This window comes from Phyllobates terribilis, unplaced genomic scaffold (genome assembly GCF_046119375.1).
Source record: "Phyllobates terribilis strain yellow unplaced genomic scaffold, ASM4611937v1 Scaffold_11__3_contigs__length_659146591, whole genome shotgun sequence".
Lineage (NCBI taxonomy): Eukaryota > Metazoa > Chordata > Amphibia > Anura > Dendrobatidae > Phyllobates > Phyllobates terribilis.
The window spans coordinates 656190900-656216129 of record NW_027362771.1 but is presented as its reverse complement, the minus strand read 5'-3'; the positions used below and the strand labels follow the sequence as shown (position 1 = coordinate 656216129).

At 51.3% G+C, this 25230-nt stretch overlaps 1 protein-coding gene across 1 annotated transcript in view; it reads right to left on the bottom strand.

Annotated features, from left to right (window-relative positions):
- Positions 1-25230, bottom strand: part of ACAP1 (ArfGAP with coiled-coil, ankyrin repeat and PH domains 1) — a 376352-nt gene that overhangs the window by 160570 nt on the left and 190552 nt on the right. Inside the window, exons 11-12 of the mRNA XM_073654642.1 lie at positions 19806-19854; positions 19070-19170 (exon numbers count right to left, since the gene is read on the bottom strand). Coding sequence (XP_073510743.1) covers positions 19070-19170; positions 19806-19854 — 150 coding nt within the window. The remainder of the gene's footprint in view (positions 1-19069; positions 19171-19805; positions 19855-25230) is intronic.

Here is a 25230-nt window from a genome sequence, read left to right as displayed (position 1 = left end):
AGAGAAGATACAATGGTGAGGAGCGGCCCCTGACCCTGTACATGTAGAGATACAATGGTGAGGAGCGGCCTCTGACCCTGTACATGTAGAGCAGATTCAATGGTGAGTAGTGACCCCTGACCGTGTACATGTAGAGATACAATGGTGAGGAGTGGCCCCTGACCCTGTACATATAGAGAAGATACAATGGTGAGGAGCGGCCCCTGACCCTGTACATATAGAGAAGATACAATGGTGAGGAGCGGTCCCTGACCCTGTACATGTAGAGAAGATACAATGGTGAGGAGCGGCCCCTGACCCTGTACATATAAAGAAGATACAATGGTGAGGAGCGGTCCCTGACCCTGTACATGTAGAGAAGATACAATGGTGAGGAGCAGCCCCTGACCCTGTACATGTAGAGATACAATGGTGAGGAGCGGCCCCTGACCCTGTACATGTAGAGAAGATACAATGGTGAGGAGCGGCCCCTGACCCTGTACATGTAGAGATACAATGGTGAGGAGCGGCCCCTGACCCTGTACATGTAGAGAAGATACAATGGTGAGGAGCAGCCCCTGACCCTGTACATGTAGAGAAGATACAATGGTGAGGAGCGGCCCCTGACCCTGTACATGTAGAGATACAATGGTGAGGAGCGGCCCCTGACCCTGTACATGTAGAGAAGATACAATCGTGAGGAGCAGCCCCTGACCCTGTACATGTAGAGATACAATGGTGAGGAGCAGCGCCTGACCCTGTACATGTAGAGAAGATACAATGGTGAGGAGCAGCCCCTGACCCTGTACATGTAGAGATACAAGGGTGAGGAGCGGCCCCTGACCCTGTACATGTAGAGAAGATACAATGGTGAGGAGCGCCCCTGACCCTGTACATGTAGAGATACAATGGTGAGGAGCAGCCCCTGACCCTGTACATGTAGAGAAGATACAATGGTGAGGAGCGGCACCTGACCCTGTACATGTAGAGAAGATACAATGGTGAGGAGCGGCCCCTGTACATATAGAGAAGATACAGTGGTGAGTAGAGGCCGCTGACCCTGTGCATGTAGAGATACAATGGTGAGGAGCGGCCCCTGACCCTGTACATATAGAGAAGATACAATGGTGAGGAGTGGCCCCTGACCCTGTGCATGTAGAGAAGATACAATGGTGAGGAGTGGCCTCTGACCCTGTACATGTAGAGAAGATACAATGGTGAGGAGTGGCCCCTGACCCTGTGCATGTAGAGAAGATACAATGGTGAGGAGTGGCCCCTGACCCTGTGCATGTAGAGAAGATACAATGGTGAGGAGCAGCCCCTGACCCTGTACATGTAGAGAAGATACAATGGTGAGGAGTGGCCCCTGACCCTGTGCATGTAGAGAAGATACAATGGTGAGGAGCAGCCCCTGACCCTGTACATGTAGAGAAGATACAATGGTGAGTAGTGGCCCCTGACCCTGTACATGTAGAGATACAATGGTGAGGAGCAGCCCCTGACCCTGTACATGTAGAGAAGATACAATGGTGAGGAGCGGCACCTGACCCTGTACATGTAGAGAAGATACAATGGTGAGGAGCGGCCCCTGTACATATAGAGAAGATACAGTGGTGAGTAGAGGCCGCTGACCCTGTGCATGTAGAGATACAATGGTGAGGAGCGGCCCCTGACCCTGTACATATAGAGAAGATACAATGGTGAGGAGTGGCCCCTGACCCTGTGCATGTAGAGAAGATACAATGGTGAGGAGTGGCCTCTGACCCTGTACATGTAGAGAAGATACAATGGTGAGGAGTGGCCCCTGACCCTGTGCATGTAGAGAAGATACAATGGTGAGGAGTGGCCCCTGACCCTGTGCATGTAGAGAAGATACAATGGTGAGGAGCAGCCCCTGACCCTGTACATGTAGAGAAGATACAATGGTGAGGAGTGGCCCCTGACCCTGTGCATGTAGAGAAGATACAATGGTGAGGAGCAGCCCCTGACCCTGTACATGTAGAGAAGATACAATGGTGAGTAGTGGCCCCTGACCCTGTACATGTAGAGATACAATGGTGAGGAGCGGCCCCTGACCCTGTACATATAGAGAAGATACAGTGGTGAGTAGTGGCCCCTGACCCTGTACATGTAGAGAAGAAACGATGGTGAGGAGCAGTCCCTGACCCTGTACATGTAGAGAAGATACAATGTTGAGGAGTGGCCCCTGACCCTGTACATGTAGAGAAGATACAATGGTGAGGAGCAGTCCCTGACCCTGTACATGTAGAGAAGAAACAATGGTGAGGAGCAGTCCCTGACCCTGTACATGTAGAGAAGATACAATGGTGAGGAGCAGTCCCTGACCCTGTACATGTAGAGAAGATACAGTGGTGAGTAGTGGCCCCTGACCCTGTACATATAGAGAAGATACAGTGGTGAGTAGTGGCCCCTGACCCTGTACATATAGAGAAGATACAATGGTGAGGAGCGGCCCCTGACTGTACAGGTAGAGATACAATGGTGAGGAGCGGCCGCTGACCCTGTGCATGTAGAGATACAATGGTGAGGAGCGGCCCCTGACCCTGTACATGTAGAGATACAGTGGCGAGGAGCGGCCCCTGACCCTGTACATGTAGAGAAGATACAATGGTGAGTAGTGGCCTCTGACCCTGTACATGTAGAGATACAATGGTGAGGAGCGGCCTGTGACCCTGTACATGTAGAGATACAATGGTGAGGAGCGGCCCCTGACCCTGTAAATGTAGAGGAGATACAATGGTGAGGAGTGGCCCCTGACCCTGTACATGTAGAGATACAATGGTGAGGAGCAGCCCCTGACCCTGTAAATGTAGAGAAGATACAATGGTGAGGAGCGGCCCCTGACCCTGTAAATGTAGAGAAGATACAATGGTGAGGAGCGGCCCTTGACCCTGTACATGTAGAGAAACAATGGTGAGGAGTGGCCCCTGACCCTGTACATGTAGAGAATATACAATGGTGAGGAGCGGCCCCTGACCCTGTACATGTAGAGAAGATACAATGGTGAGGAGCGGCCTCTGACCCTGTACATGTAGAGAAGATACAATGGTGAGGAGCGGCCTCTGACCCTGTACATGTAGAGATACAATGGTGAGGAGCGGCCCCTGACCCTGTACAGGTAGAGAAGATACAATGGTGAGGAGCGGCCCCTGACCCTGTACATGTAGAGATACAATGGTGAGGAGCGGCCTCTGACCCTGTACATGTAGAGATACAATGGTGAGGAGCGGCCCCTGACCCTGTACAGGTAGAGAAGATACAATGGTGAGGAGCGGCCCCTGACCCTGTACATGTAGAGATACAATGGTGAGGAGTGGCCCCTGACCCTGTACATGTAGAGAAGATACAATGGTGAGGAGCGGCCCCTGACCCTGTACATGTAGAGAAGATACAATGGTGAGGAGCAGCCCCTGACCCTGTACAGGTAGAGATACAATGGTGAGGAGCGGCCCCTGACACTGTACATGTAGAGATACAATGGTGAGGAGCAGCCCCTGACCCTGTACATGTAGAGATACAATGGTGAGGAGCAGCCCCTGACCCTGTACATGTAGAGATACAATGGTGAGGAGTGACCTCTGACCCTGTACATGTAGAGAAGATACAATGGTGAGGAGCGGCCCCTGACCCTGTACATATAGAGAAGATACAATGGTGAGGAGCGGCCCCTGACCCTGTACATGTAGAGATACAATGGTGAGGAGCGGCCTCTGACCCTGTACATGTAGAGCAGATTCAATGGTGAGTAGTGACCCCTGACCGTGTACATGTAGAGATACAATGGTGAGGAGTGGCCCCTGACCCTGTACATATAGAGAAGATACAATGGTGAGGAGCGGCCCCTGACCCTGTACATATAGAGAAGGTACAATGGTGAGGAGCGGTCCCTGACCCTGTACATGTAGAGAAGATACAATGGTGAGGAGCGGCCCCTGACCCTGTACATATAAAGAAGATACAATGGTGAGGAGCGGTCCCTGACCCTGTACATGTAGAGAAGATACAATGGTGAGGAGCAGCCCCTGACCCTGTACATGTAGAGATACAATGGTGAGGAGCGGCCCCTGACCCTGTACATGTAGAGAAGATACAATGGTGAGGAGCGGCCCCTGACCCTGTACATGCAGAGATACAATGGTGAGGAGCGGCCCCTGACCCTATACATGTAGAGAAGATACAATGGTGAGGAGCAGCCCCTGACCCTGTACATGTAGAGAAGATACAATGGTGAGGAGCGGCCCCTGACCCTGTACATGTAGAGATACAATGGTGAGGAGCGGCCCCTGACCCTGTACATGTAGAGAAGATACAATCGTGAGGAGCAGCCCCTGACCCTGTACATGTAGAGATACAATGGTGAGGAGCAGCCCCTGACCCTGTACATGTAGAGAAGATACAATGGTGAGGAGCAGCCCCTGACCCTGTACATGTAGAGATACAAGGGTGAGGAGCGGCCCCTGACCCTGTACATGTAGAGAAGATACAATGGTGAGGAGCGCCCCTGACCCTGTACATGTAGAGATACAATGGTGAGGAGCAGCCCCTGACCCTGTACATGTAGAGAAGATACAATGGTGAGGAGCGGCACCTGACCCTGTACATGTAGAGAAGATACAATGGTGAGGAGCGGCCCCTGTACATATAGAGAAGATACAGTGGTGAGTAGAGGCCGCTGACCCTGTGCATGTAGAGATACAATGGTGAGGAGCGGCCCCTGACCCTGTACATATAGAGAAGATACAATGGTGAGGAGTGGCCCCTGACCCTGTGCATGTAGAGAAGATACAATGGTGAGGAGTGGCCTCTGACCCTGTACATGTAGAGAAGATACAATGGTGAGGAGTGGCCCCTGACCCTGTGCATGTAGAGAAGATACAATGGTGAGGAGTGGCCCCTGACCCTGTGCATGTAGAGAAGATACAATGGTGAGGAGCAGCCCCTGACCCTGTACATGTAGAGAAGATACAATGGTGAGGAGTGGCCCCTGACCCTGTGCATGTAGAGAAGATACAATGGTGAGGAGCAGCCCCTGACCCTGTACATGTAGAGAAGATACAATGGTGAGTAGTGGCCCCTGACCCTGTACATGTAGAGATACAATGGTGAGGAGCGGCCCCTGACCCTGTACATATAGAGAAGATACAGTGGTGAGTAGTGGCCCCTGACCCTGTACATGTAGAGAAGAAACGATGGTGAGGAGCGGCCCCTGACCCTGTACATGTAGAGAAGATACAATGGTGAGGAGCAGTCCCTGACCCTGTACATGTAGAGAAGAAACAATGGTGAGGAGCAGTCCCTGACCCTGTACATGTAGAGAAGATACAATGGTGAGGAGCAGTCCCTGACCCTGTACATGTAGAGAAGATACAGTGGTGAGTAGTGGCCCCTGACCCTGTACATATAGAGAAGATACAGTGGTGAGTAGTGGCCCCTGACCCTGTACATATAGAGAAGATACAATGGTGAGGAGCGGCCCCTGACTGTACAGGTAGAGATACAATGGTGAGGAGCGGCCGCTGACCCTGTGCATGTAGAGATACAATGGTGAGGAGCGGCCCCTGACCCTGTACATGTAGAGATACAGTGGCGAGGAGCGGCCCCTGACCCTGTACATGTAGAGAAGATACAATGGTGAGTAGTGGCCTCTGACCCTGTACATGTAGAGATACAATGGTGAGGAGCGGCCTGTGACCCTGTACATGTAGAGATACAATGGTGAGGAGCGGCCCCTGACCCTGTAAATGTAGAGAAGATACAATGGTGAGGAGTGGCCCCTGACCCTGTACATGTAGAGATACAATGGTGAGGAGCAGCCCCTGACCCTGTAAATGTAGAGAAGATACAATGGTGAGGAGCGGCCCTTGACCCTGTACATGTAGAGATACAATGGTGAGGAGCGGCCTGTGACCCTGTACATGTAGAGATACAATGGTGAGGAGCGGCCCCTGACCCTGTAAATGTAGAGAAGATACAATGGTGAGGAGCGGCCCTTGACCCTGTACATGTAGAGATACAATGGTGAGGAGCGGCCTGTGACCCTGTACATGTAGAGATACAATGGTGAGGAGCGGCCCCTGACCCTGTGCATGTAGAGAAGATACAATGGTGAGGAGCGGCCCCTGACCCTGTACATGTAGAGAAGATACAATGGTGAGGAGTGGCCCCTGACCCTGTACATGTAGAGATACAATGGTGAGGAGCAGCCCCTGACCCTGTAAATGTAGAGAAGATACAATGGTGAGGAGCGGCCCTTGACCCTGTACATGTAGAGATACAATGGTGAGGAGCGGCCTGTGACCCTGTACATGTAGAGATACAATGGTGAGGAGCGGCCCCTGACCCTGTAAATGTAGAGAAGATACAATGGTGAGGAGCGGCCCTTGACCCTGTACATGTAGCGATACAATGGTGAGGAGCGGCCCCTGACCCTGTGCATGTAGAGAAGATACAATGGTGAGGAGCGGCCCCTGACCCTGTACATGTAGAGAAGATACAATGGTGAGGAGCGGCCCCTGACCCAGTACATGTAGAGAAGATACAATGGTGAGGAGCGGTCCCTGACCCTGTACATGTAGAGAAGATACAATGGTGAGGAGCGGCACCTGACCCTGTACATGTAGAGATACAATGGTGAGGAGCGGCCCCTGACCCTGTACATGTAGAGATACAATGGTGAGGAGTGGCCCCTGACCCTGTACATGTAGAGAAGATACAATGGTGAGGAGCAGCCCCTGACCCTGTACATGTAGAGAAGATACAATGGTGAGGAGCGGCCTGTGACCCTGTACATGTAGAGATACAATGGTGAGGAGCGGCCCCTGACCCTGTAAATGTAGAGAAGATACAATGGTGAGGAGTGGCCCCTGACCCTGTACATGTAGAGATACAATGGTGAGGAGCAGCCCCTGACCCTGTAAATGTAGAGAAGATACAATGGTGAGGAGCGGCCCTTGACCCTGTACATGTAGATATACAATGGTGAGGAGCGGCCTGTGACCCTGTACATGTAGAGATACAATGGTGAGGAGCGGCCCCTGACCCTGTAAATGTAGAGAAGATACAATGGTGAGGAGCGGCCCTTGACCCTGTACATGTAGCGATACAATGGTGAGGAGCGGCCCCTGACCCTGTGCATGTAGAGAAGATACAATGGTGAGGAGCGGCCCCTGACCCTGTACATGTAGAGAAGATACAATGGTGAGGAGCGGCCCCTGACCCAGTACATGTAGAGAAGATACAATGGTGAGGAGCGGTCCCTGACCCTGTACATGTAGAGAAGATACAATGGTGAGGAGCGGCACCTGACCCTGTACATGTAGAGATACAATGGTGAGGAGCGGCCCCTGACCCTGTACATGTAGAGATACAATGGTGAGGAGTGGCCCCTGACCCTGTACATGTAGAGAAGATACAATGGTGAGGAGCAGCCCCTGACCCTGTACAGGTAGAGATACAATGGTGAGGAGCAGCCCCTGACCCTGTGCATGTAGAGATACAATGGTGAGGAGCGGACCCTGACCCTGTGCATGTAGAGAAGATACAATGGTGAGGAGCGGCCCCTGACCCTGTACATGTAGAGAAGATACAATGGTGAGGAGCAGCCCATGACCCTGTACATATAGAGAAGATACAATGGTGAGGAGCGGTCCCTGACCCTGTACATATAGAGAAGATACAATGGTGAGGAGCAGCCCCTGACCCTGTACATGTAGAGATACAATGGTGAGGACCAGCCCCTGACCCTGTACATATAGAGAAGATACAATGGTGAGGAGCGGTCCCTGACCCTGTACATATAGAGAAGATACAATGGTGAGGAGCAGCCCCTGACCCTGTACATATAGAGAAGATACAATGGTGAGGAGCAGCCCCTGACCCTGTACATATAGAGAAGATACAATGGTGAGGAACGGTCCCTGACCCTGTACATATAGAGAAGATACAATAGTGAGGAGCGGCCCCTGACCCTGTACTTGTAGAGATACAATGGTGAGGAAAGGCCTCTGACCCTGTGCATGTAGAGATACAATGGTGAGGAGCGGCCCCTGACCCTGTACATGTAGAGAAGATACAATGGTGAAGAGCAGCCCCTGACCCTGTACATGTAGAGATACAATGGTGAGGAGCGGCCCCTGACCCTGTACATATAGAGAAGATACAATGGTGAGGAGCGGTCCCTGACCCTGTACATATAGAGAAGATACAATGGTGAGGAGCGGCCCCTGACCCTGTACATGTAGAGATACAATGGTGAGGAGCGGCCCCTGACCCTGTACCTGTAGAGATACAATGGTGAGGAGTGGCCCCTGACCCTGTACATGTAGAGAAGATGCAATGGTGAGGAGCAGCCCCTGACCCTGTACAGGTAGAGATACAATGGTGAGGAGCAGCCCCTGACCCTGTGCATGTAGAGATACAAGGGTGAGGAGCGGCCCCTGACCCTGTACATGTAGAGAAGATACAATGGTGAGGAGCGCCCCTGACCCTGTACATGTAGAGATACAATGGTGAGGAGCAGCTCCTGACCCTGTACATGTAGAGAAGATACAATGGTGAGGAGCGGCACCTGACCCTGTACATGTAGAGAAGATACAATGGTGAGGAGCGGCCCCTGTACATATAGAGAAGATACAGTGGTGAGTAGAGGCCGCTGACCCTGTGCATGTAGAGATACAATGGTGAGGAGCGGCCCCTGACCCTGTACATATAGAGAAGATACAATGGTGAGGAGTGGCCCCTGACCCTGTGCATGTAGAGAAGATACAATGGTGAGGAGTGGCCTCTGACCCTGTACATGTAGAGAAGATACAATGGTGAGGAGTGGCCCCTGACCCTGTGCATGTAGAGAAGATACAATGGTGAGGAGTGGCTCCTGACCCTGTGCATGTAGAGAAGATACAATGGTGAGGAGCAGCCCCTGACCCTGTACATGTAGAGAAGATACAATGGTGAGGAGTGGCCCCTGACCCTGTGCATGTAGAGAAGATACAATGGTGAGGAGCAGCCCCTGACCCTGTACATGTAGAGAAGATACAATGGTGAGTAGTGGCCCCTGACCCTGTACATGTAGAGATACAATGGTGAGGAGCGGCCCCTGACCCTGTACATATAGAGAAGATACAGTGGTGAGTAGTGGCCCCTGACCCTGTACATGTAGAGAAGAAACGATGGTGAGGAGCAGTCCCTGACCCTGTACATGTAGAGAAGATACAATGGTGAGGAGTGGCCCCTGACCCTGTACATGTAGAGAAGATACAATGGTGAGGAGCAGTCCCTGACCCTGTACATGTGGAGAAGAAACAATGGTGAGGAGCAGTCCCTGACCCTGTACATGTAGAGAAGATACAATGGTGAGGAGCAGTCCCTGACCCTGTACATGTAGAGAAGATACAGTGGTGAGTAGTGGCCCCTGACCCTGTACATATAGAGAAGATACAGTGGTGAGTAGTGGCCCCTGACCCTGTACATATAGAGAAGATACAATGGTGAGGAGCGGCCCCTGACTGTACAGGTAGAGATACAATGGTGAGGAGCGGCCGCTGACCCTGTGCATGTAGAGATACAATGGTGAGGAGCGGCCCCTGACCCTGTACATGTAGAGATACAGTGGCGAGGAGCGGCCCCTGACCCTGTACATGTAGAGAAGATACAATGGTGAGTAGTGGCCTCTGACCCTGTACATGTAGAGATACAATGGTGAGGAGCGGCCTGTGACCCTGTACATGTAGAGATACAATGGTGAGGAGCGGCCCCTGACCCTGTAAATGTAGAGAAGATACAATGGTGAGGAGTGGCCCCTGACCCTGTACATGTAGAGATACAATGGTGAGGAGCAGCCCCTGACCCTGTAAATGTAGAGAAGATACAATGGTGAGGAGCGGCCCTTGACCCTGTACATGTAGAGATACAATGGTGAGGAGCGGCCTGTGACCCTGTACATGTAGAGATACAATGGTGAGGAGCGGCCCCTGACCCTGTAAATGTAGAGAAGATACAATGGTGAGGAGCGGCCCTTGACCCTGTACATGTAGCGATACAATGGTGAGGAGCGGCCCCTGACACTGTGCATGTAGAGAAGATACAATGGTGAGGAGCGGCCCCTGACCCTGTACATGTAGAGAAGATACAATGGTGAGGAGCGGCCCCTGACCCAGTACATGTAGAGAAGATACAATGGTGAGGAGCGGTCCCTGACCCTGTACATGTAGAGAAGATACAATGGTGAGGAGCGGCACCTGACCCTGTACATGTAGAGATACAATGGTGAGGAGCGGCCCCTGACCCTGTACATGTAGAGATACAATGGTGAGGAGTGTCCCCTGACCCTGTACATGTAGAGAAGATACAATGGTGAGGAGCAGCCCCTGACCCTGTACATGTAGAGAAGATACAATGGTGAGGAGCGGCCTGTGACCCTGTACATGTAGAGATACAATGGTGAGGAGCGGCCCCTGACCCTGTAAATGTAGAGAAGATACAATGGTGAGGAGTGGCCCCTGACCCTGTACATGTAGAGATACAATGGTGAGGAGCAGCCCCTGACCCTGTAAATGTAGAGAAGATACAATGGTGAGAAGCGGCCCTTGACCCTGTACATGTAGAGATACAATGGTGAGGAGCGGCCTGTGACCCTGTACATGTAGAGATACAATGGTGAGGAGCGGCCCCTGACCCTGTAAATGTAGAGAAGATACAATGGTGAGGAGCGGCCCTTGACCCTGTACATGTAGCGATACAATGGTGAGGAGCGGCCCCTGACCCTGTGCATGTAGAGAAGATACAATGGTGAGGAGCGGCCCCTGACCCTGTACATGTAGAGAAGATACAATGGTGAGGAGCGGCCCCTGACAAAGTACATGTAGAGAAGATACAATGGTGAGGAGCGGTCCCTGACCCTGTACATGTAGAGAAGATACAATGGTGAGGAGCGGCACCTGACCCTGTACATGTAGAGATACAATGGTGAGGAGCGGCCCCTGACCCTGTACATGTAGAGATACAATGGTGAGGAGTGGCCCCTGACCCTGTACATGTAGAGAAGATACAATGGTGAGGAGCAGCCCCTGACCCTGTACAGGTAGAGATACAATGGTGAGGAGCAGCCCCTGACCCTGTGCATGTAGAGATACAATGGTGAGGAGCGGACCCTGACCCTGTGCATGTAGAGAAGATACAATGGTGAGGAGCGGCCCCTGACCCTGTACATGTAGAGAAGATACAATGGTGAGGAGCAGCCCATGACCCTGTACATATAGAGAAGATACAATGGTGAGGAGCGGTCCCTGACCCTGTACATATAGAGAAGATACAATGGTGAGGAGCAGCCCCTGACCCTGTACATGTAGAGATACAATGGTGAGGACCAGCCCCTGACCCTGTACATATAGAGAAGATACAATGGTGAGGAGCGGTCCCTGACCCTGTACATATAGAGAAGATAAAATGGTGAGGAGCAGCCCCTGACCCTGTACATATAGAGAAGATACAATGGTGAGGAGCAGCCCCTGACCCTGTACATATAGAGAAGATACAATGGTGAGGAACGGTCCCTGACCCTGTACATGTAGAGAAAATACAATGGTGAGGAGCAGCCCCTGACCCTGTACATATAGAGAAGATACAATAGTGAGGAGCGGCCCCTGACCCTGTACTTGTAGAGATACAATGGTGAGGAAAGGCCTCTGACCCTGTGCATGTAGAGATACAATGGTGAGGAGCGGCCCCTGACCCTGTACATGTAGAGAAGATACAATGGTGAAGAGCAGCCCCTGACCCTGTACATGTAGAGATACAATGGTGAGGAGCGGCCCCTGACCCTGTACATATAGAGAAGATACAATGGTGAGGAGCGGTCCCTGACCCTGTACATATAGAGAAGATACAATGGTGAGGAGCGGCCCCTGACCCTGTACATGTAGAGATACAATGGTGAGGAGCGGCCCCTGACCCTGTACCTGTAGAGATACAATGGTGAGGAGTGGCCCCTGACCCTGTACATGTAGAGAAGATACAATGGTGAGGAGCAGCCCCTGACCCTGTACAGGTAGAGATACAATGGTGAGGAGCAGCCCCTGACCCTGTGCATGTAGAGATACAATGGTGAGGAGCGGACCCTGACCCTGTGCATGTAGAGAAGATACAATGGTGAGGAGCGGCCCCTGACCCTGTACATGTAGAGAAGATACAATGGTGAGGAGCAGCCCATGACCCTGTACATATAGAAAAGATACAATGGTGAGGAGCGGTCCCTGACCCTGTACATATAGAGAAGATACAATGGTGAGGAGCAGCCCCTGACCCTGTACATGTAGAGATACAATGGTGAGGACCAGCCCCTGACCCTGTACATATAGAGAAGATACAATGGTGAGGAGCGGTCCCTGACCCTGTACATATAGAGAAGATACAATGGTGAGGAGCAGCCCCTGACCCTGTACATATAGAGAAGATACAATGGTGAGGAGCAGCCCCTGACCCTGTACATATAGAGAAGATACAATGGTGAGGAACGGTCCCTGACCCTGTACATATAGAGAAGATACAATAGTGAGGAGCGGCCCCTGACCCTGTACTTGTAGAGATACAATGGTGAGGAAAGGCCTCTGACCCTGTGCATGTAGAGATACAATGGTGAGGAGCGGCCCCTGACCCTGTACATGTAGAGAAGATACAATGGTGAAGAGCAGCCCCTGACCCTGTACATATAGAGAAGATACAATGGTGAGGAGCGGTCCCTGACCCTGTACATATAGAGAAGATACAATGGTGAGGAGCGGCCCCTGACCCTGTACATGTAGAGATACAATGGTGAGGAGCGGCCCCTGACCCTGTACCTGTAGAGATACAATGGTGAGGAGTGGCCCTTGTACATGTAGAGATACAATGGTGAGGAGCGGTCCCTGACCCTGTACATGTAGAGAAGATACAATGGTGAGGAGCGGCCCTTGACCCTGTGCATGTAGAGATACAATGGTGAGGAGTGGCCTCTGACCCTGTACATGTAGAGAAGATACAATGGTGAGGAGAGACCTCTGACCCTGTACATGTAGAGAAGATACAATGGTGAGGAGCGTCCCTGACCCTGTGCATGTAGAGATACAATGGTGAGGAGCGGCCCCTGACCCTGTGCATGTAGAGAAGATACAATGGTGAGGAGCGGCCCCTGACCCTGTACATGTAGAGATACAATGGTGAGGAGCAGCCCCTGACCCTGTACAGGTAGAGATACAATGGTGAGGAGCGGCCTCTGACCCTGTACATGTAGAGATACAATGGTGAGGAGCAGCCCCTGACCCTGTGCATGTAGAGATACAATGGTGAGGAGCGGCCCCTGACCCTGTACATGTAGAGATACAATGGTGAGGAGCGGCCCCTGACCCTGTACATGTAGAGATACAATGGTGAGGAGCGGCCTCTGACCCTGTACATGTAGAGATACAATGGTGAGGAGCGGCCCCTGACCCTGTACATGTAGAGATACAATGGTGAGGAGCGGCCTCTGACCCTGTGCATGTAGAGATACAATGGTGAGGAGCGGACCCTGACCCTGTGCATGTAGAGAAGATACAATGGTGAGGAGCGGCCCCTGACCCTGTACATGTAGAGAAGATACAATGGTGAGGAGCAGCCCCTGACCCTGTACATATAGAGAAGATACAATGGTGAGGAACGGTCCCTGACCCTGTACATATAGAGAAGATACAATGGTGAGGAGCAGCCCCTGACCCTGTACATGTAGAGATACAATGGTGAGGAGCGGCCTCTGACCCTGTGCATGTAAAGAAGATACAATGGTGAGGAGCGGCCCCTGACCCTGTACATATAGAGAAGATACAATGGTGAGGAGCGGTCCCTGACCCTGTACATATAGAGAAGATACAATGGTGAGGAGCGGCCCCTGACCCTGTACATGTAGAGATACAATGGTGAGGAGCAGCCCCTGACCCTGTGCATGTAGAGATACAATGGTGAGGAGCGGCCCTGACCCTGTGCATGTAGAGATACAATGGTGAGGAGCAGCCCCTGACCCTGTGCATGTAGAGATACAATGGTGAGGAGCAGCCCCTGACCCTGTGCATGTAGAGAAGATACAATGGTGAGGAGCGGCCCCTGACCCTGTACATGTAGAGATACAATGGTGAGGAGCGGCCTCTGACCCTGTGCATGTAGAGATACAATGGTGAGGAGCGGACCCTGACCCTGTGCATGTAGAGAAGATACAATGGTGAGGAGCGGCCCCTGACCCTGTACATGTAGAGAAGATACAATGGTGAGGAGCAGCCCCTGACCCTGTACATATAGAGAAGATACAATGGTGAGGAACGGTCCCTGACCCTGTACATGTAGAGAAGATACAATGGTGAGGAGCAGCCCCTGACCCTGTACATGTAGAGATACAATGGTGAGGAAAGGCCTCTGACCCTGTGCATGTAGCGATACAATGGTGAGGAGCGGCCCCTGACCCTGTACATGTAGAGAAGATACAATGGTGAGGAGCGGCACCTGACCCTGTACATGTAGAGAAGATACAATGGTGAGGAGCGGCCCCTGACCCTGTGCATGTAGAGATACAATGGTGAGGAGTGGCCCCTGACCCTGTACATGTAGAGAAGATACAATGGTGAGGAGAGACCGCTGACCCTGTACATTTTGAGAAGATACAATGGTAAGGAGCAGCCCCTGACCCTGTACAGGTAGAGATACAATGGTGAGGAGCGTCCCTGACCCTGTGCATGTAGAGATACAATGGTGAAGAGCGGCCCCTGACCCTGTGCATGTAGAGAAGATACAATGGTGAGGAGCGGCCCCTGACCCTGTACATGTAGAGATACAATGGTGAGGAGCAGCCCCTGACCCTGTACAGGTAGAGATACAATGGTGAGGAGCGGCCTCTGACCCTGTACATGTAGAGATACAATGGTGAGGAGCAGCCCCTGACCCTGTGCATGTAGAGATACAATGGTGAGGAGCGGCCCCTGACCCTGTACATGTAGAGAAGATACAATGGTGAGGAGCGGCCCCTGACCCTGTACATGTAGAGATACAATGGTGAGGAGCGGCCTCTGACCCTGTACATGTAGAGATACAATGGTGAGGAGCGGCCCCTGACCCTGTACATGTAGAGATACAGTGGTGAGGAGCGGCCTCTGACCCTGTGCATGTAGAGATACAATGGTGAGGAGCGGCCCCTGACCCTGTACATGTAGAGAAGATACAATGGTGAGGAGCAGCCCCTGACCCTGTACATATAGAGAAGATACAATGGTGAGGAACGGTCCCTGACCCTGTACATGTAGAGAAGATACAATGGTGAGGAGCAGCCCCTGACCCTGTACATGTAGAGATACAATGGTGAGGAGCAGCCCCTGACCCTGTACATGTAGAGATACAATGGTGAGGAGCGGCCCCTGACCCTGTACAGGTAGAGATACAATGGTGAGGAGCGGCCTCTGACCCTGTACATGTAGAGATACAATGGTGAGGAGCAGCCCCTGACCCTGTGCATGTAGAGATACAATGGTGAGGAGCGGCCCCTGACCCTGTACATGTAGAGATACAATGGTGAGGAGCGGCCCCTGACCCTGTACATGTAGAGATACAATGGTGAGGAGCGGCCTCTGACCCTGTACATGTAGAGATACAATGGTGAGGAGCGGCCCCTGACCCTGTACATGTAGAGATACAGTGGTGAGGAGCGGCCTCTGACCCTGTGCATGTAGAGATACAATGGTGAGGAGCGGCCCCTGACCCTGTACATGTAGAGAAGATACAATGGTGAGGAGCAGCCCCTGACCCTGTACATATAGAGAAGATACAATGGTGAGGAACGGTCCCTGACCCTGTACATGTAGAGAAGATACAATGGTGAGGAGCAGCCCCTGACCCTGTACATGTAGAGATACAATGGTGAGGAGCAGCCCCTGACCCTGTACATGTAGAGAAGATACAATGGTGAGGAGCAGCCCCTGACCCTGTACATGTAGAGAAGATACAATGGTGAGGAGCGGCCCCTGACCCTGTACATGTAGAGACACAATGGTGAGGAGCGGCCCCTGACCCTGTAAATGTAGAGATACAATGGTGAGGAGCGGCCCCTGACCCTGTACATGTAGAGATACAATGGTGAGGAGCGTCCCTGACCCTGTGCATGTAGAGAAGATACAATGGTGAGGAGCGTCCCTGACCCTGTGCATGTAGCGATACAATGGTGAGGAGCGGCCCCTGACCCTGTACATGTAGAGAAGATACAATGGTGAGGAGCGGCACCTGACCCTGTACATGTAGAGAAGATACAATGGTGAGGAGCGGCCCCTGACCCTGTACATGTAGAGATACAATGGTGAGGAGCGGCCCCTGACCCTGTACATGTAGAGAAGATACAATGGTGAGGAGTGGCCTCTGACCCTGTACATGTAGAGATACAATGGTGAGGAGTGGCCCCTGACCCTGTACAGGTAGAGAAGATACAATGGTGAGGAGCGGCCCCTGACCCTGTACATGTAGAGATACAATGGTGAGGAGTGGCCCCTGACCCTGTACATGTAGAGAAGATACAATGGTGAGGAGCGGCCCCTGAGCCTGTACATGTAGAAAAAATACAATGGTGAGGAGCAGCCCCTGACCCTGTACAGGTAGAGATACAATGGTGAGGAGCGGCCCCTGACACTGTACATGTAGAGATACAATGGTGAGGAGCAGCCCCTGACCCTGTACAGGTAGAGATACAATGGTGAGGAGCAGCCCCTGACCCTGTACATGTAGAGATACAATGGTGAGGAGTGACCTCTGACCCTGTACACGTAGAGAAGATACAATGGTGAGGAGCGGCCCCTGACCCTGTGCATGTAGAGATACAATGGTGAGGAGCGGCCTCTGACCCTGTACATGTAGAGAAGATACAATGGTGAGGAGCAGCCCCTGACCCTGTACATATAGAGAAGATACAATGGTGAGGAGCGGCCCCTGACCCTGTACATGTAGAGATACAATGGTGAGGAGCGGCCCCTGACCGTGTACATGTAGAGATACAATGGTGAGGAGTGGCCCCTGACCCTGTACATATAGAGAAGATACAATGGTGAGGAGCGGCCCCTGACCCTGTACATATAGAGAAGATACAATGGTGAGGAGCGGCCCCTGACCCTGTACATATAGAGAAGATACAATGGTGAGGAGCGGTCCCTGACCCTGTACATGTAGAGAAGATACAATGGTGAGGAGCGGCCCCTGACCCTGTACATATAGAGAAGATACAATGGTGATGAGCTGTCCCTGACCCTGTACATGTAGAGAAGATACAATGGTGAGGAGCAGCCCCTGACCCTGTACATGTAGAGATACAATGGTGAGGAGCGGCCCCTGACCCTGTACATGTAGAGATACAATGGTGAGGAGCGGCCCCTGACCCTGTACATGTAGAGAAGATACAATGGTGAGGAGATACAATGGTGAGGAGCGGCCTCTGACCCTGTACATGTAGAGAAGATACAATGGTGAGGAGCGGCCCCTGACCCTGTACATGTAGAGATACAATGGTGAAAAGCGGCCCCTGACCCTGTACATGTAGAGAAGATACAATGGTGAGGAGATACAATGGTGAGGAGCGGCCCCTGACCCTGTACATGTAGAGAAGATACAATGGTGAGGAGCAGCCCCTGACCCTGTACATGTAGAGAAGATACAATGGTGAGGAGCGGCCCCTGACCCTGTACATGTAGAGATACAATGGTGAGGAGCAGCCCCTGACCCTGTACATATAGAGAAGATACAATGGTGAGGAGCGGTCCCTGACCCTGTACATGTAGAGAAGATACAATGGTGAGGAGCAGCCCCTGACCCTGTACATGTAGAGATACAATGGTGAGGAGCAGCCCCTGACCCTGTACATGTAGAGAAGATACAATGGTGAGGAGCAGCCCCTGACCCTGTACAGGTAGAGATACAATGGTGAGGAGCAGCCCCTGACCCTGTGCATGTAGAGATACAATGGTGAGGAGCGGACCCTGACCCTGTGCATGTAGAGAAGATAAAATGGTGAGGAGCGGCCCCTGACCCTGTACATGTAGAGAAGATACAATGGTGAGGAGCAGCCCCTGACCCTGTACATATAGAGAAGATGCAATGGTGAGGAGCGGTCCCTGACCCTGTACATATAGAGAAGATACAATGGTGAGGAGCGGTCCCTGACCCTGTACATGTAGAGAAGATACAATGGTGAGGAGCAGCCCCTGACCCTGTACATATAGAGAAGATACAATGGTGAGGAGCGGCCCCTGACCCTGTACATGTAGAGATACAATGGTGAGGAGCGGCCCCTGACCCTGTACATGTAGAGATACAATGGTGAGGAGTGGCCCTTGTACATGTAGAGATACAATGGTGAGGAGCGGTCCCTGACCCTGTACATGTAGAGATACAATGGTGAGGAGCGGCCTCTGACCCTGTACATATAGAGAAGATACAATGGTGAGGAGCGGTCCCTGACCCTGTACATGTAGAGAAGATACAATGGTGAGGAGCGGCCCCTGACCCTGTACATGTAGAGATACAATGGTGAGGAGCGGCCCATGACCCTGTGTATGTAGAGAAGATACAATGGTGAGGAGCGGCTCCTGACCCTGTACATGTAGAGATACAATGGTGAGGAGCAGCCCCTGACCCTGTACAGGTAGAGATACAATGGTGAGGAGCGGCCTCTGACCCTGTACATGTAGAGATACAATGGTGAGGAGCAGCCTCTGACCCTGTACATGTAGAGAAGATACAATGGTGAGGAGCGGCCCCTGACCCTGTACATGTAGAGATACAATGGTGAGGAGCGGCCTCTGACCCTGTACATGTAGAGATACAATGGTGAGGAGCGGCCCCTGTACATGTAGAGATACAATGGTGAGGAGCGGCCCCTGACCCTGTACATGTAGAGTAGATACAATGGTGAGGAGCAGCCCCTGACCCTGTACATGTAGAGAAGATACAATGGTGAGGAGCGGCCCCTGTACATGTAGAGATACAATGGTGAGGAGCGCCCCCTGTACATGTAGACATACAGTGGTGGGCAGCGTAGTCTTACTTTGATGGAGACACAACTTCGAAGCAGAACCTTCTGTCTGCATCAGGACACAACTTCACAGCACAAAGCCGGAGATCAACGATGACAACCGTCAGAACATTCTGCAAGAAGAATCCGTCATCCCATCGTAATACAACACGTGAGCCAATGAGGGGCAGAGGGTGGACAACTTCATCCTAACAACACTGCTGATAAAGGGCCTGTAGATGGTGTGTGAGAGGTTGTCGACCTCGCCCCCTGGTGATGACATCACTGATATAATGCCATGTGTGACATCAGACCATACGCCTCATACTCCAGCACCAGCTCATCTGGTACTGCTGATAACCAGCCTGTGCATCATGTGGTGGAGGTTGTCCGTCCCGCCCTCTGTTGTTAGTATGACTGAATAGGAATACGACCATATTTTCAGTTTTACTAAGGGACAATGAATTAAAAGTTAAGGAATGGCTGATTTGGAGCTGCATGGTGAACACCTAACTGAGTAAGAAATACTGATATTCAAACTTTTTTGTAGCATTTCACTAGTAGCGTGTCCACAGCTTTCGACATGACCTAACTATCAGCAATGTTCCATGAGAGCAGAGAACGGGCTGTGTACGTAGTAAAGGGTGTCTGCGTTACTAGTGCTTGTGCTGGAAACTCTAATGTCCTTCATCCTTTTACATCTTCTTCCTAACTCCTGAATCTGTCCAGCTGTTCTAAATTGACATTGGCGAACTTCTTCTGTACTCACCAGCTTCTTCTGATAAACCAATTGGTTATTCTGAATAGAGAACCAGCGACTGCAAAGTAAAAAATCTGCAATTACTTAAGTTAGTGAGTCAACTTCTGCACCTGAACTAGAGACGCTGAAAATATATTAACCTGGAATATCGCATGCTGGGAAGGTCACACAGAACCACCCGCTGTGATCCTTGGAGCGAACAGCTTTCTGCACCCCTCTATCATCCGGACAATTGCACAATTGGCTGACGATCAACAGAGGAGGCCACAGGCTGTTCACACTAACAGGTCGGTTATCGAAGACTAACAGTGAGCGTATGGTATATACACTTCCGGATGCCAACGCATAGAATATGTGTATATACCACCGGACGATCACCGCTAATTCCACAATAACCCCAGACTACTCACTGCCAACACCAGTCATTTTTACAGGCTGCCTGGACGCCTGGTACTGTTATCGTATGGCTTCGAGGCACGGTTACAGAGCATAAAGAACAGAACTATTACATTTTATATTTAATCCAAAAAGGAGACAGTGTTTGTAAAATCTCTATAAAAAATATATATAAAAGGGGCCAAAACAATACAGCATATACAGTTACAGAAAATAAAAAGGGATTAACAAAATAACTTACTATGCCGCTCGCAGAGATGAGTCAATTTAGCCGAAGGAGAGCATTTCGCTTGGGGCCATTCAGTAAACTGGATTCATGCATATACAATATGAGTCTCTCTACAGGAACACAGATCATAATTTCCCTTGATCTTTTATCAGCCCCTGAGTTCCACACACCCTCTCCGTGATGACCTCATGTGGGCTGGGTTGTGGGATGTCCTCAGCCCGTTAGGATTTTATGAAATCCCCAACTTATGTGATAATTTCACTCCTGATGGTTACAGAAGTTTGAGATTGCCGCCATATTTTCCATTGGGATTTTAGCTTTCCATAGATAGTAAACATGGCATAGATGTTGTCAGTTATCTGTACACTGTGGATTTGTGGCTCATAGGCAGGGGCTCTTCCCCTATTAGCCCCACTGCTGAAAATGAATGTTTCATCTATATCGGATTTATACAAATTTCAATATTCAATATTCTCTTTCAGAGACATTAAGTCTGAGTAAAGCTGTTCTGATGAAAGGAATGTGTATACTAAGTGACCATAGCTCTTTCTAACGGGTCTGAGGTATCTAAATTTCAAGAGGATTAAAGCACAGAGTACAGATTGTGCAAATATTTGAGACAGGAAAAGGCCTTTTGTCTAAGCGCAATATACATCCTTATTCAGTCACCTGGGCCCTTTGGAGACAAAGAGAAGTGAACCATCCTATCTTCAAAGGGAGCTTTGCATTCTAATCTATACATTGCAGTCTTACTCATTTCCCATATGTTAGATGCGAATTACACAGTTTAAGAGACTTAAGCCCGTCCGCTTGTGTGTGGTTCTGCACTCTTGGTGACTGGAACAAAGGAGTGAAGGGGGTGAAAGGGGTCTCAGAAATATGAAAATCTTTATGACAAAGACCTTCTGGAGCAGTGGGCGGAGGTGCTGGTGCCATATTTAACAGTGGAGCTACAGAAGGCCTATTATGACCTGGCCTTGCAGGACGCAAAGGAGTATGCCAAGTTGAAAAATTTAGATTTTGGCGCACTTAGGAGTGACTCTGGCTGTCAAGGCGCAACGGGTGCACCACTGGCCTATTGCAATGACAAACCTCCCCGGTCCCAGATGTTCGACCTCCTACACCTGGTCCAAAAGTGGTTGCAACCTGAATCTTCCTCTCCTGAACAAATGGTTGAGAAAGTTGTCATGGACAGGTTCATACACTCCCTTCCGAGGTCGGTGCAGTCCTGGGTTTCCCAGGGAGATCCCAGCAATGCCAATGACTTGGTGGGGTTGGTGGAAAGGTACCAGGCCGTTGAGAGTTCCTTGGGAAAACAAGGGGTCGTAGCGTCTCCATACTGGGTACCCAACCAAAAGAGGGGAGCTAGAGCCACATCTGGGGGACGTCCTAGAGCACAGGAGGGGTCTGAGTTGCTGCCCAAGGTCCCGCCCCAGAACTTAGTATGTTGGAGGTGTCATACCCCAGGTAACATTGCCGCCCGTTGCCCCATGACCAACGAGCTAATGGACTGCGGCGCAGGATGGCACTGCTCGTACTTTGCATATCCTGCCTGCAGTGCTGTTCCTCAACCAGGCGAGGGACCGCAGGCATGCTCTGTGTTGGTAAATGGAGTGCAAGTGACTGTTATATTAGACTCGGGGAGTTTGGTAACCCTAGTGCGGGCCGCAGTTCCTCATCAACTGGTACCGGGGACAAAGGTCGACGTCCGTTATATCCATGGGGACGCTAAGGACTACCCTGTGGCCCGAGTGGTTATAGATACAAACTGTGGTGCTGAGGCCCATGAGGTGGGCGTAGTCAAGGACCTGTTGCACCCTGTGACAATAGGGCGGGACTTTGCATTGTTTTGGGACTTGTGGGAGTAAGGGAGGAAGCCAGGTTGTCCGGACAACAACCAGGTTGCTCCGGATGAAACCTTGCCACAGGCCGCCGCCGGTTTTCCTTTTTATGTGCTTGTTGGGGATGAGAATGAGGCAGCATCCCCGGAGGCCAACATCCCTGAGCTGGAGGTGTCTGGGGGAAACTTTGGAACCGCCCAGCTCAGAGACTTGACTCTAAAAGGGGCGTTTGATAATGCCACTGTCCTCAGTGATGTTGCTCAGGAGCCGGGGTCTGACACCCGATATCCGCACTTCGCCGTAAATGGGGAGTTGTTATATCGGGTCACCAAGCTCAGAGGGGAGGTAATCGAGCAGTTATTGGTGCCAGGGCCGTACAGGCGCAGGGTGTTAGATATGGCTCATACACATGTGTTAGGTGGTCATCTGGGGGTCGAAAAAACCCAGGAAAGGATCCTCCGGAGGTTCTATTGGCCCGGGTGTCACCAAGAAGTTGTCTATTTTGGTAGGTCATGTCCCACCTGCCAGCTGACCTCCCCGGTAGCCCACTTCCGTAGCCCCTTAGTGCCATTGAGGTGCCATTTGATCACATAGCCATGGATCTAGTGGGACCCCTGGTCAAGTCCGCCAGTGGACATCAGTATATCCTGATGGTATTGGACTATGCTATGTGGTATCCGGAGGCCGTGCCACTACGTAACGCCTCTGCCAAATGTATAGCCCGGGAGTTGGACCACATCTTCTCTAGAACGGGGTTGCCTAAGGAGATCCTCACAGACCAAGGGACCCCATTTATGTCACGGGTGATGAGGGAGTTGTGAAAAACCCTGGAAATCACACAACTCAGGACCTCAGTCTACCACCCCCAGATGGCTTAGTGGAGAGGTTCAAAAAAACCCTGAAGGCCATGTTAAAGAAGGTAGTTTAGAAAGACGGCCAGGACTGGGACTGTCTACTACCGTACCTTCTGTTCTCTATTAGAGAAGTCCCGCAGGCCTCTACTGGGTTCTCCCCATTTGAACTGTTGTATGGCCGACACCCCCGCGGACTCCTGGACGTGGCAAAGGAGACCAGGGAGGCGGAGTCTACACCCTACAAGAGTGTAATCGAACATGTGGCCCAGATGCAAGAGAGGATTGCAGAGGTGGTGCCCATTGTGAAAGAACACCTCCTCAAAGCACAAGAGGCACAGTCGAGAGTGTACAATAGATCAGCGAGGGTGAGACATTTCAACCCTGAGGATCAGGTACTAGTGCTGGTACCTACGGTGGAGAGCAAGTTCCTGGCCAAGTGGCAGGGCCCCTATGAAGTGCTTGATAAGGTTGGTGACGTCAACTATAGGGTCCACCAACCAGGGAGAAGGAAGCCCTACCAGGTGTACCACGTCAACCTCATTAAGCCGTGGTGAGACAGGGAGCCTGTGAAAGCTCCATGTTTGATAACAAATACTGAAACCAATGTGGAGGAAGTCAAGGTGGCAGAGTCGCAGTCATGTGCCCAGAAGCCACAATGCCGGGAGTTGCTAAAGCAGAACAAGGACCTATGCTCGAATCTACCGGGCTGTACTCAAGTCATAGAGCATGAGGTACTTACGGAGCCGCATGTCCGAGTGAATATGAAGCCATATCGGATTCCTGAAGTCCGCCGAGAGATTATCTCGAAGGAGGTGAAGCGCATGCTGACTCTGGGGGTCATCGAAGAGTCTAAGAGTGGCTGGTCCAGTCCCATAGTCTTAGTGCTGAAACCAGATGAAGCGGCGCTTCTGCAATGACTATAGGAAACTGAATGAGGTCTCTAAGTTTGATTCGTACCCAATGCCCAGGGTAGATGAACTAATTGAGAGGCTAGGGCCGGCCAAGTACATCACAACCCTTGACCTCACAAAAGGGTATTGGCAGATCCCTATGTCCCAAGAGGACAAGGAGAAGATGGCCTTTTCAACACCAGATGGGAGTTTCCAATACACCAGAATGCCGTTTGGGTTGAAAGGAGCACCGGCTACCTTCCAGAGAGCCATGGACCGGATCCTAGCTCTCCACAGGAAGTATGCAGCGGCCTACCTGGATGACATTGAGATCTACAGCCAGGATTGGGGTAGCCATCTGAGTAAAGTCCAGGCTATATTCGATGCTCTTCGGAAGACGTGGTTTTCCATCAACCCGCAGAAATGTGCCATGGGCATGGAGGAAGCTAAGTATTTGGGCTATGTCATGGGTAGAGGCATGATCAAGCCCCAAATAAATAAAATTGACGCAATCCAGAGTTGGCCACAACCTCTCTCAAAAAAGCAGGTCACAGCATTCCTGGGCATCATGGGCTACTACCGCTGCTTCATCCCCAACTTCGCCATGGTAGCCGCCCCTTTGACTGACCTCCTAAAAGGGACAAAGTCAGTTATGGCTAAGTGGACTCCAGAAGCGGAGATGGCTTTCCAGGAACTAAAGCAGGCGCTGTGTAAACAGCCAGTGCTGGTGGCTCCGGATTTCTCAAACGAGTTTGTGGTCCAGACGGACGCGTCAGATGTCGGACTGGGTGCTGTTCTATCACAAGAGGTGAACGGGGAGGAGAACTCCATAATGTATTTAAGCCGGAAGCTGTCATCTTGTGAGAAAAATTACTCCATAGTGGAGAAGGAATGTTTGGCCATCAAGTGGGCCCTGGACACCCTACGGTACTACCTCTTAGGGAGGAGGTTCAGACTGGTATCAGACCATGCCCCACTAAGATGGATGAGCGAGAAAAAGGGGAACAATGATCGAGTGACCAGGATTTTAGCTTTCGTGTAGAGCATAGGCCTGGGAAACTGCATGCAAATGCTGACGCATTGTCGAGGGTCCACTGTTTATTAGCGGAAGGTGCCAAGCCCCCTGGCTTTGGGCAGAGGGGGGGTATGTAAGAGGGCCGCTGGACATGTCCTTGAGGGGAGATATGTGTCGCTGAGGTTGGCAGCTTCAGTGATGCGAGACCG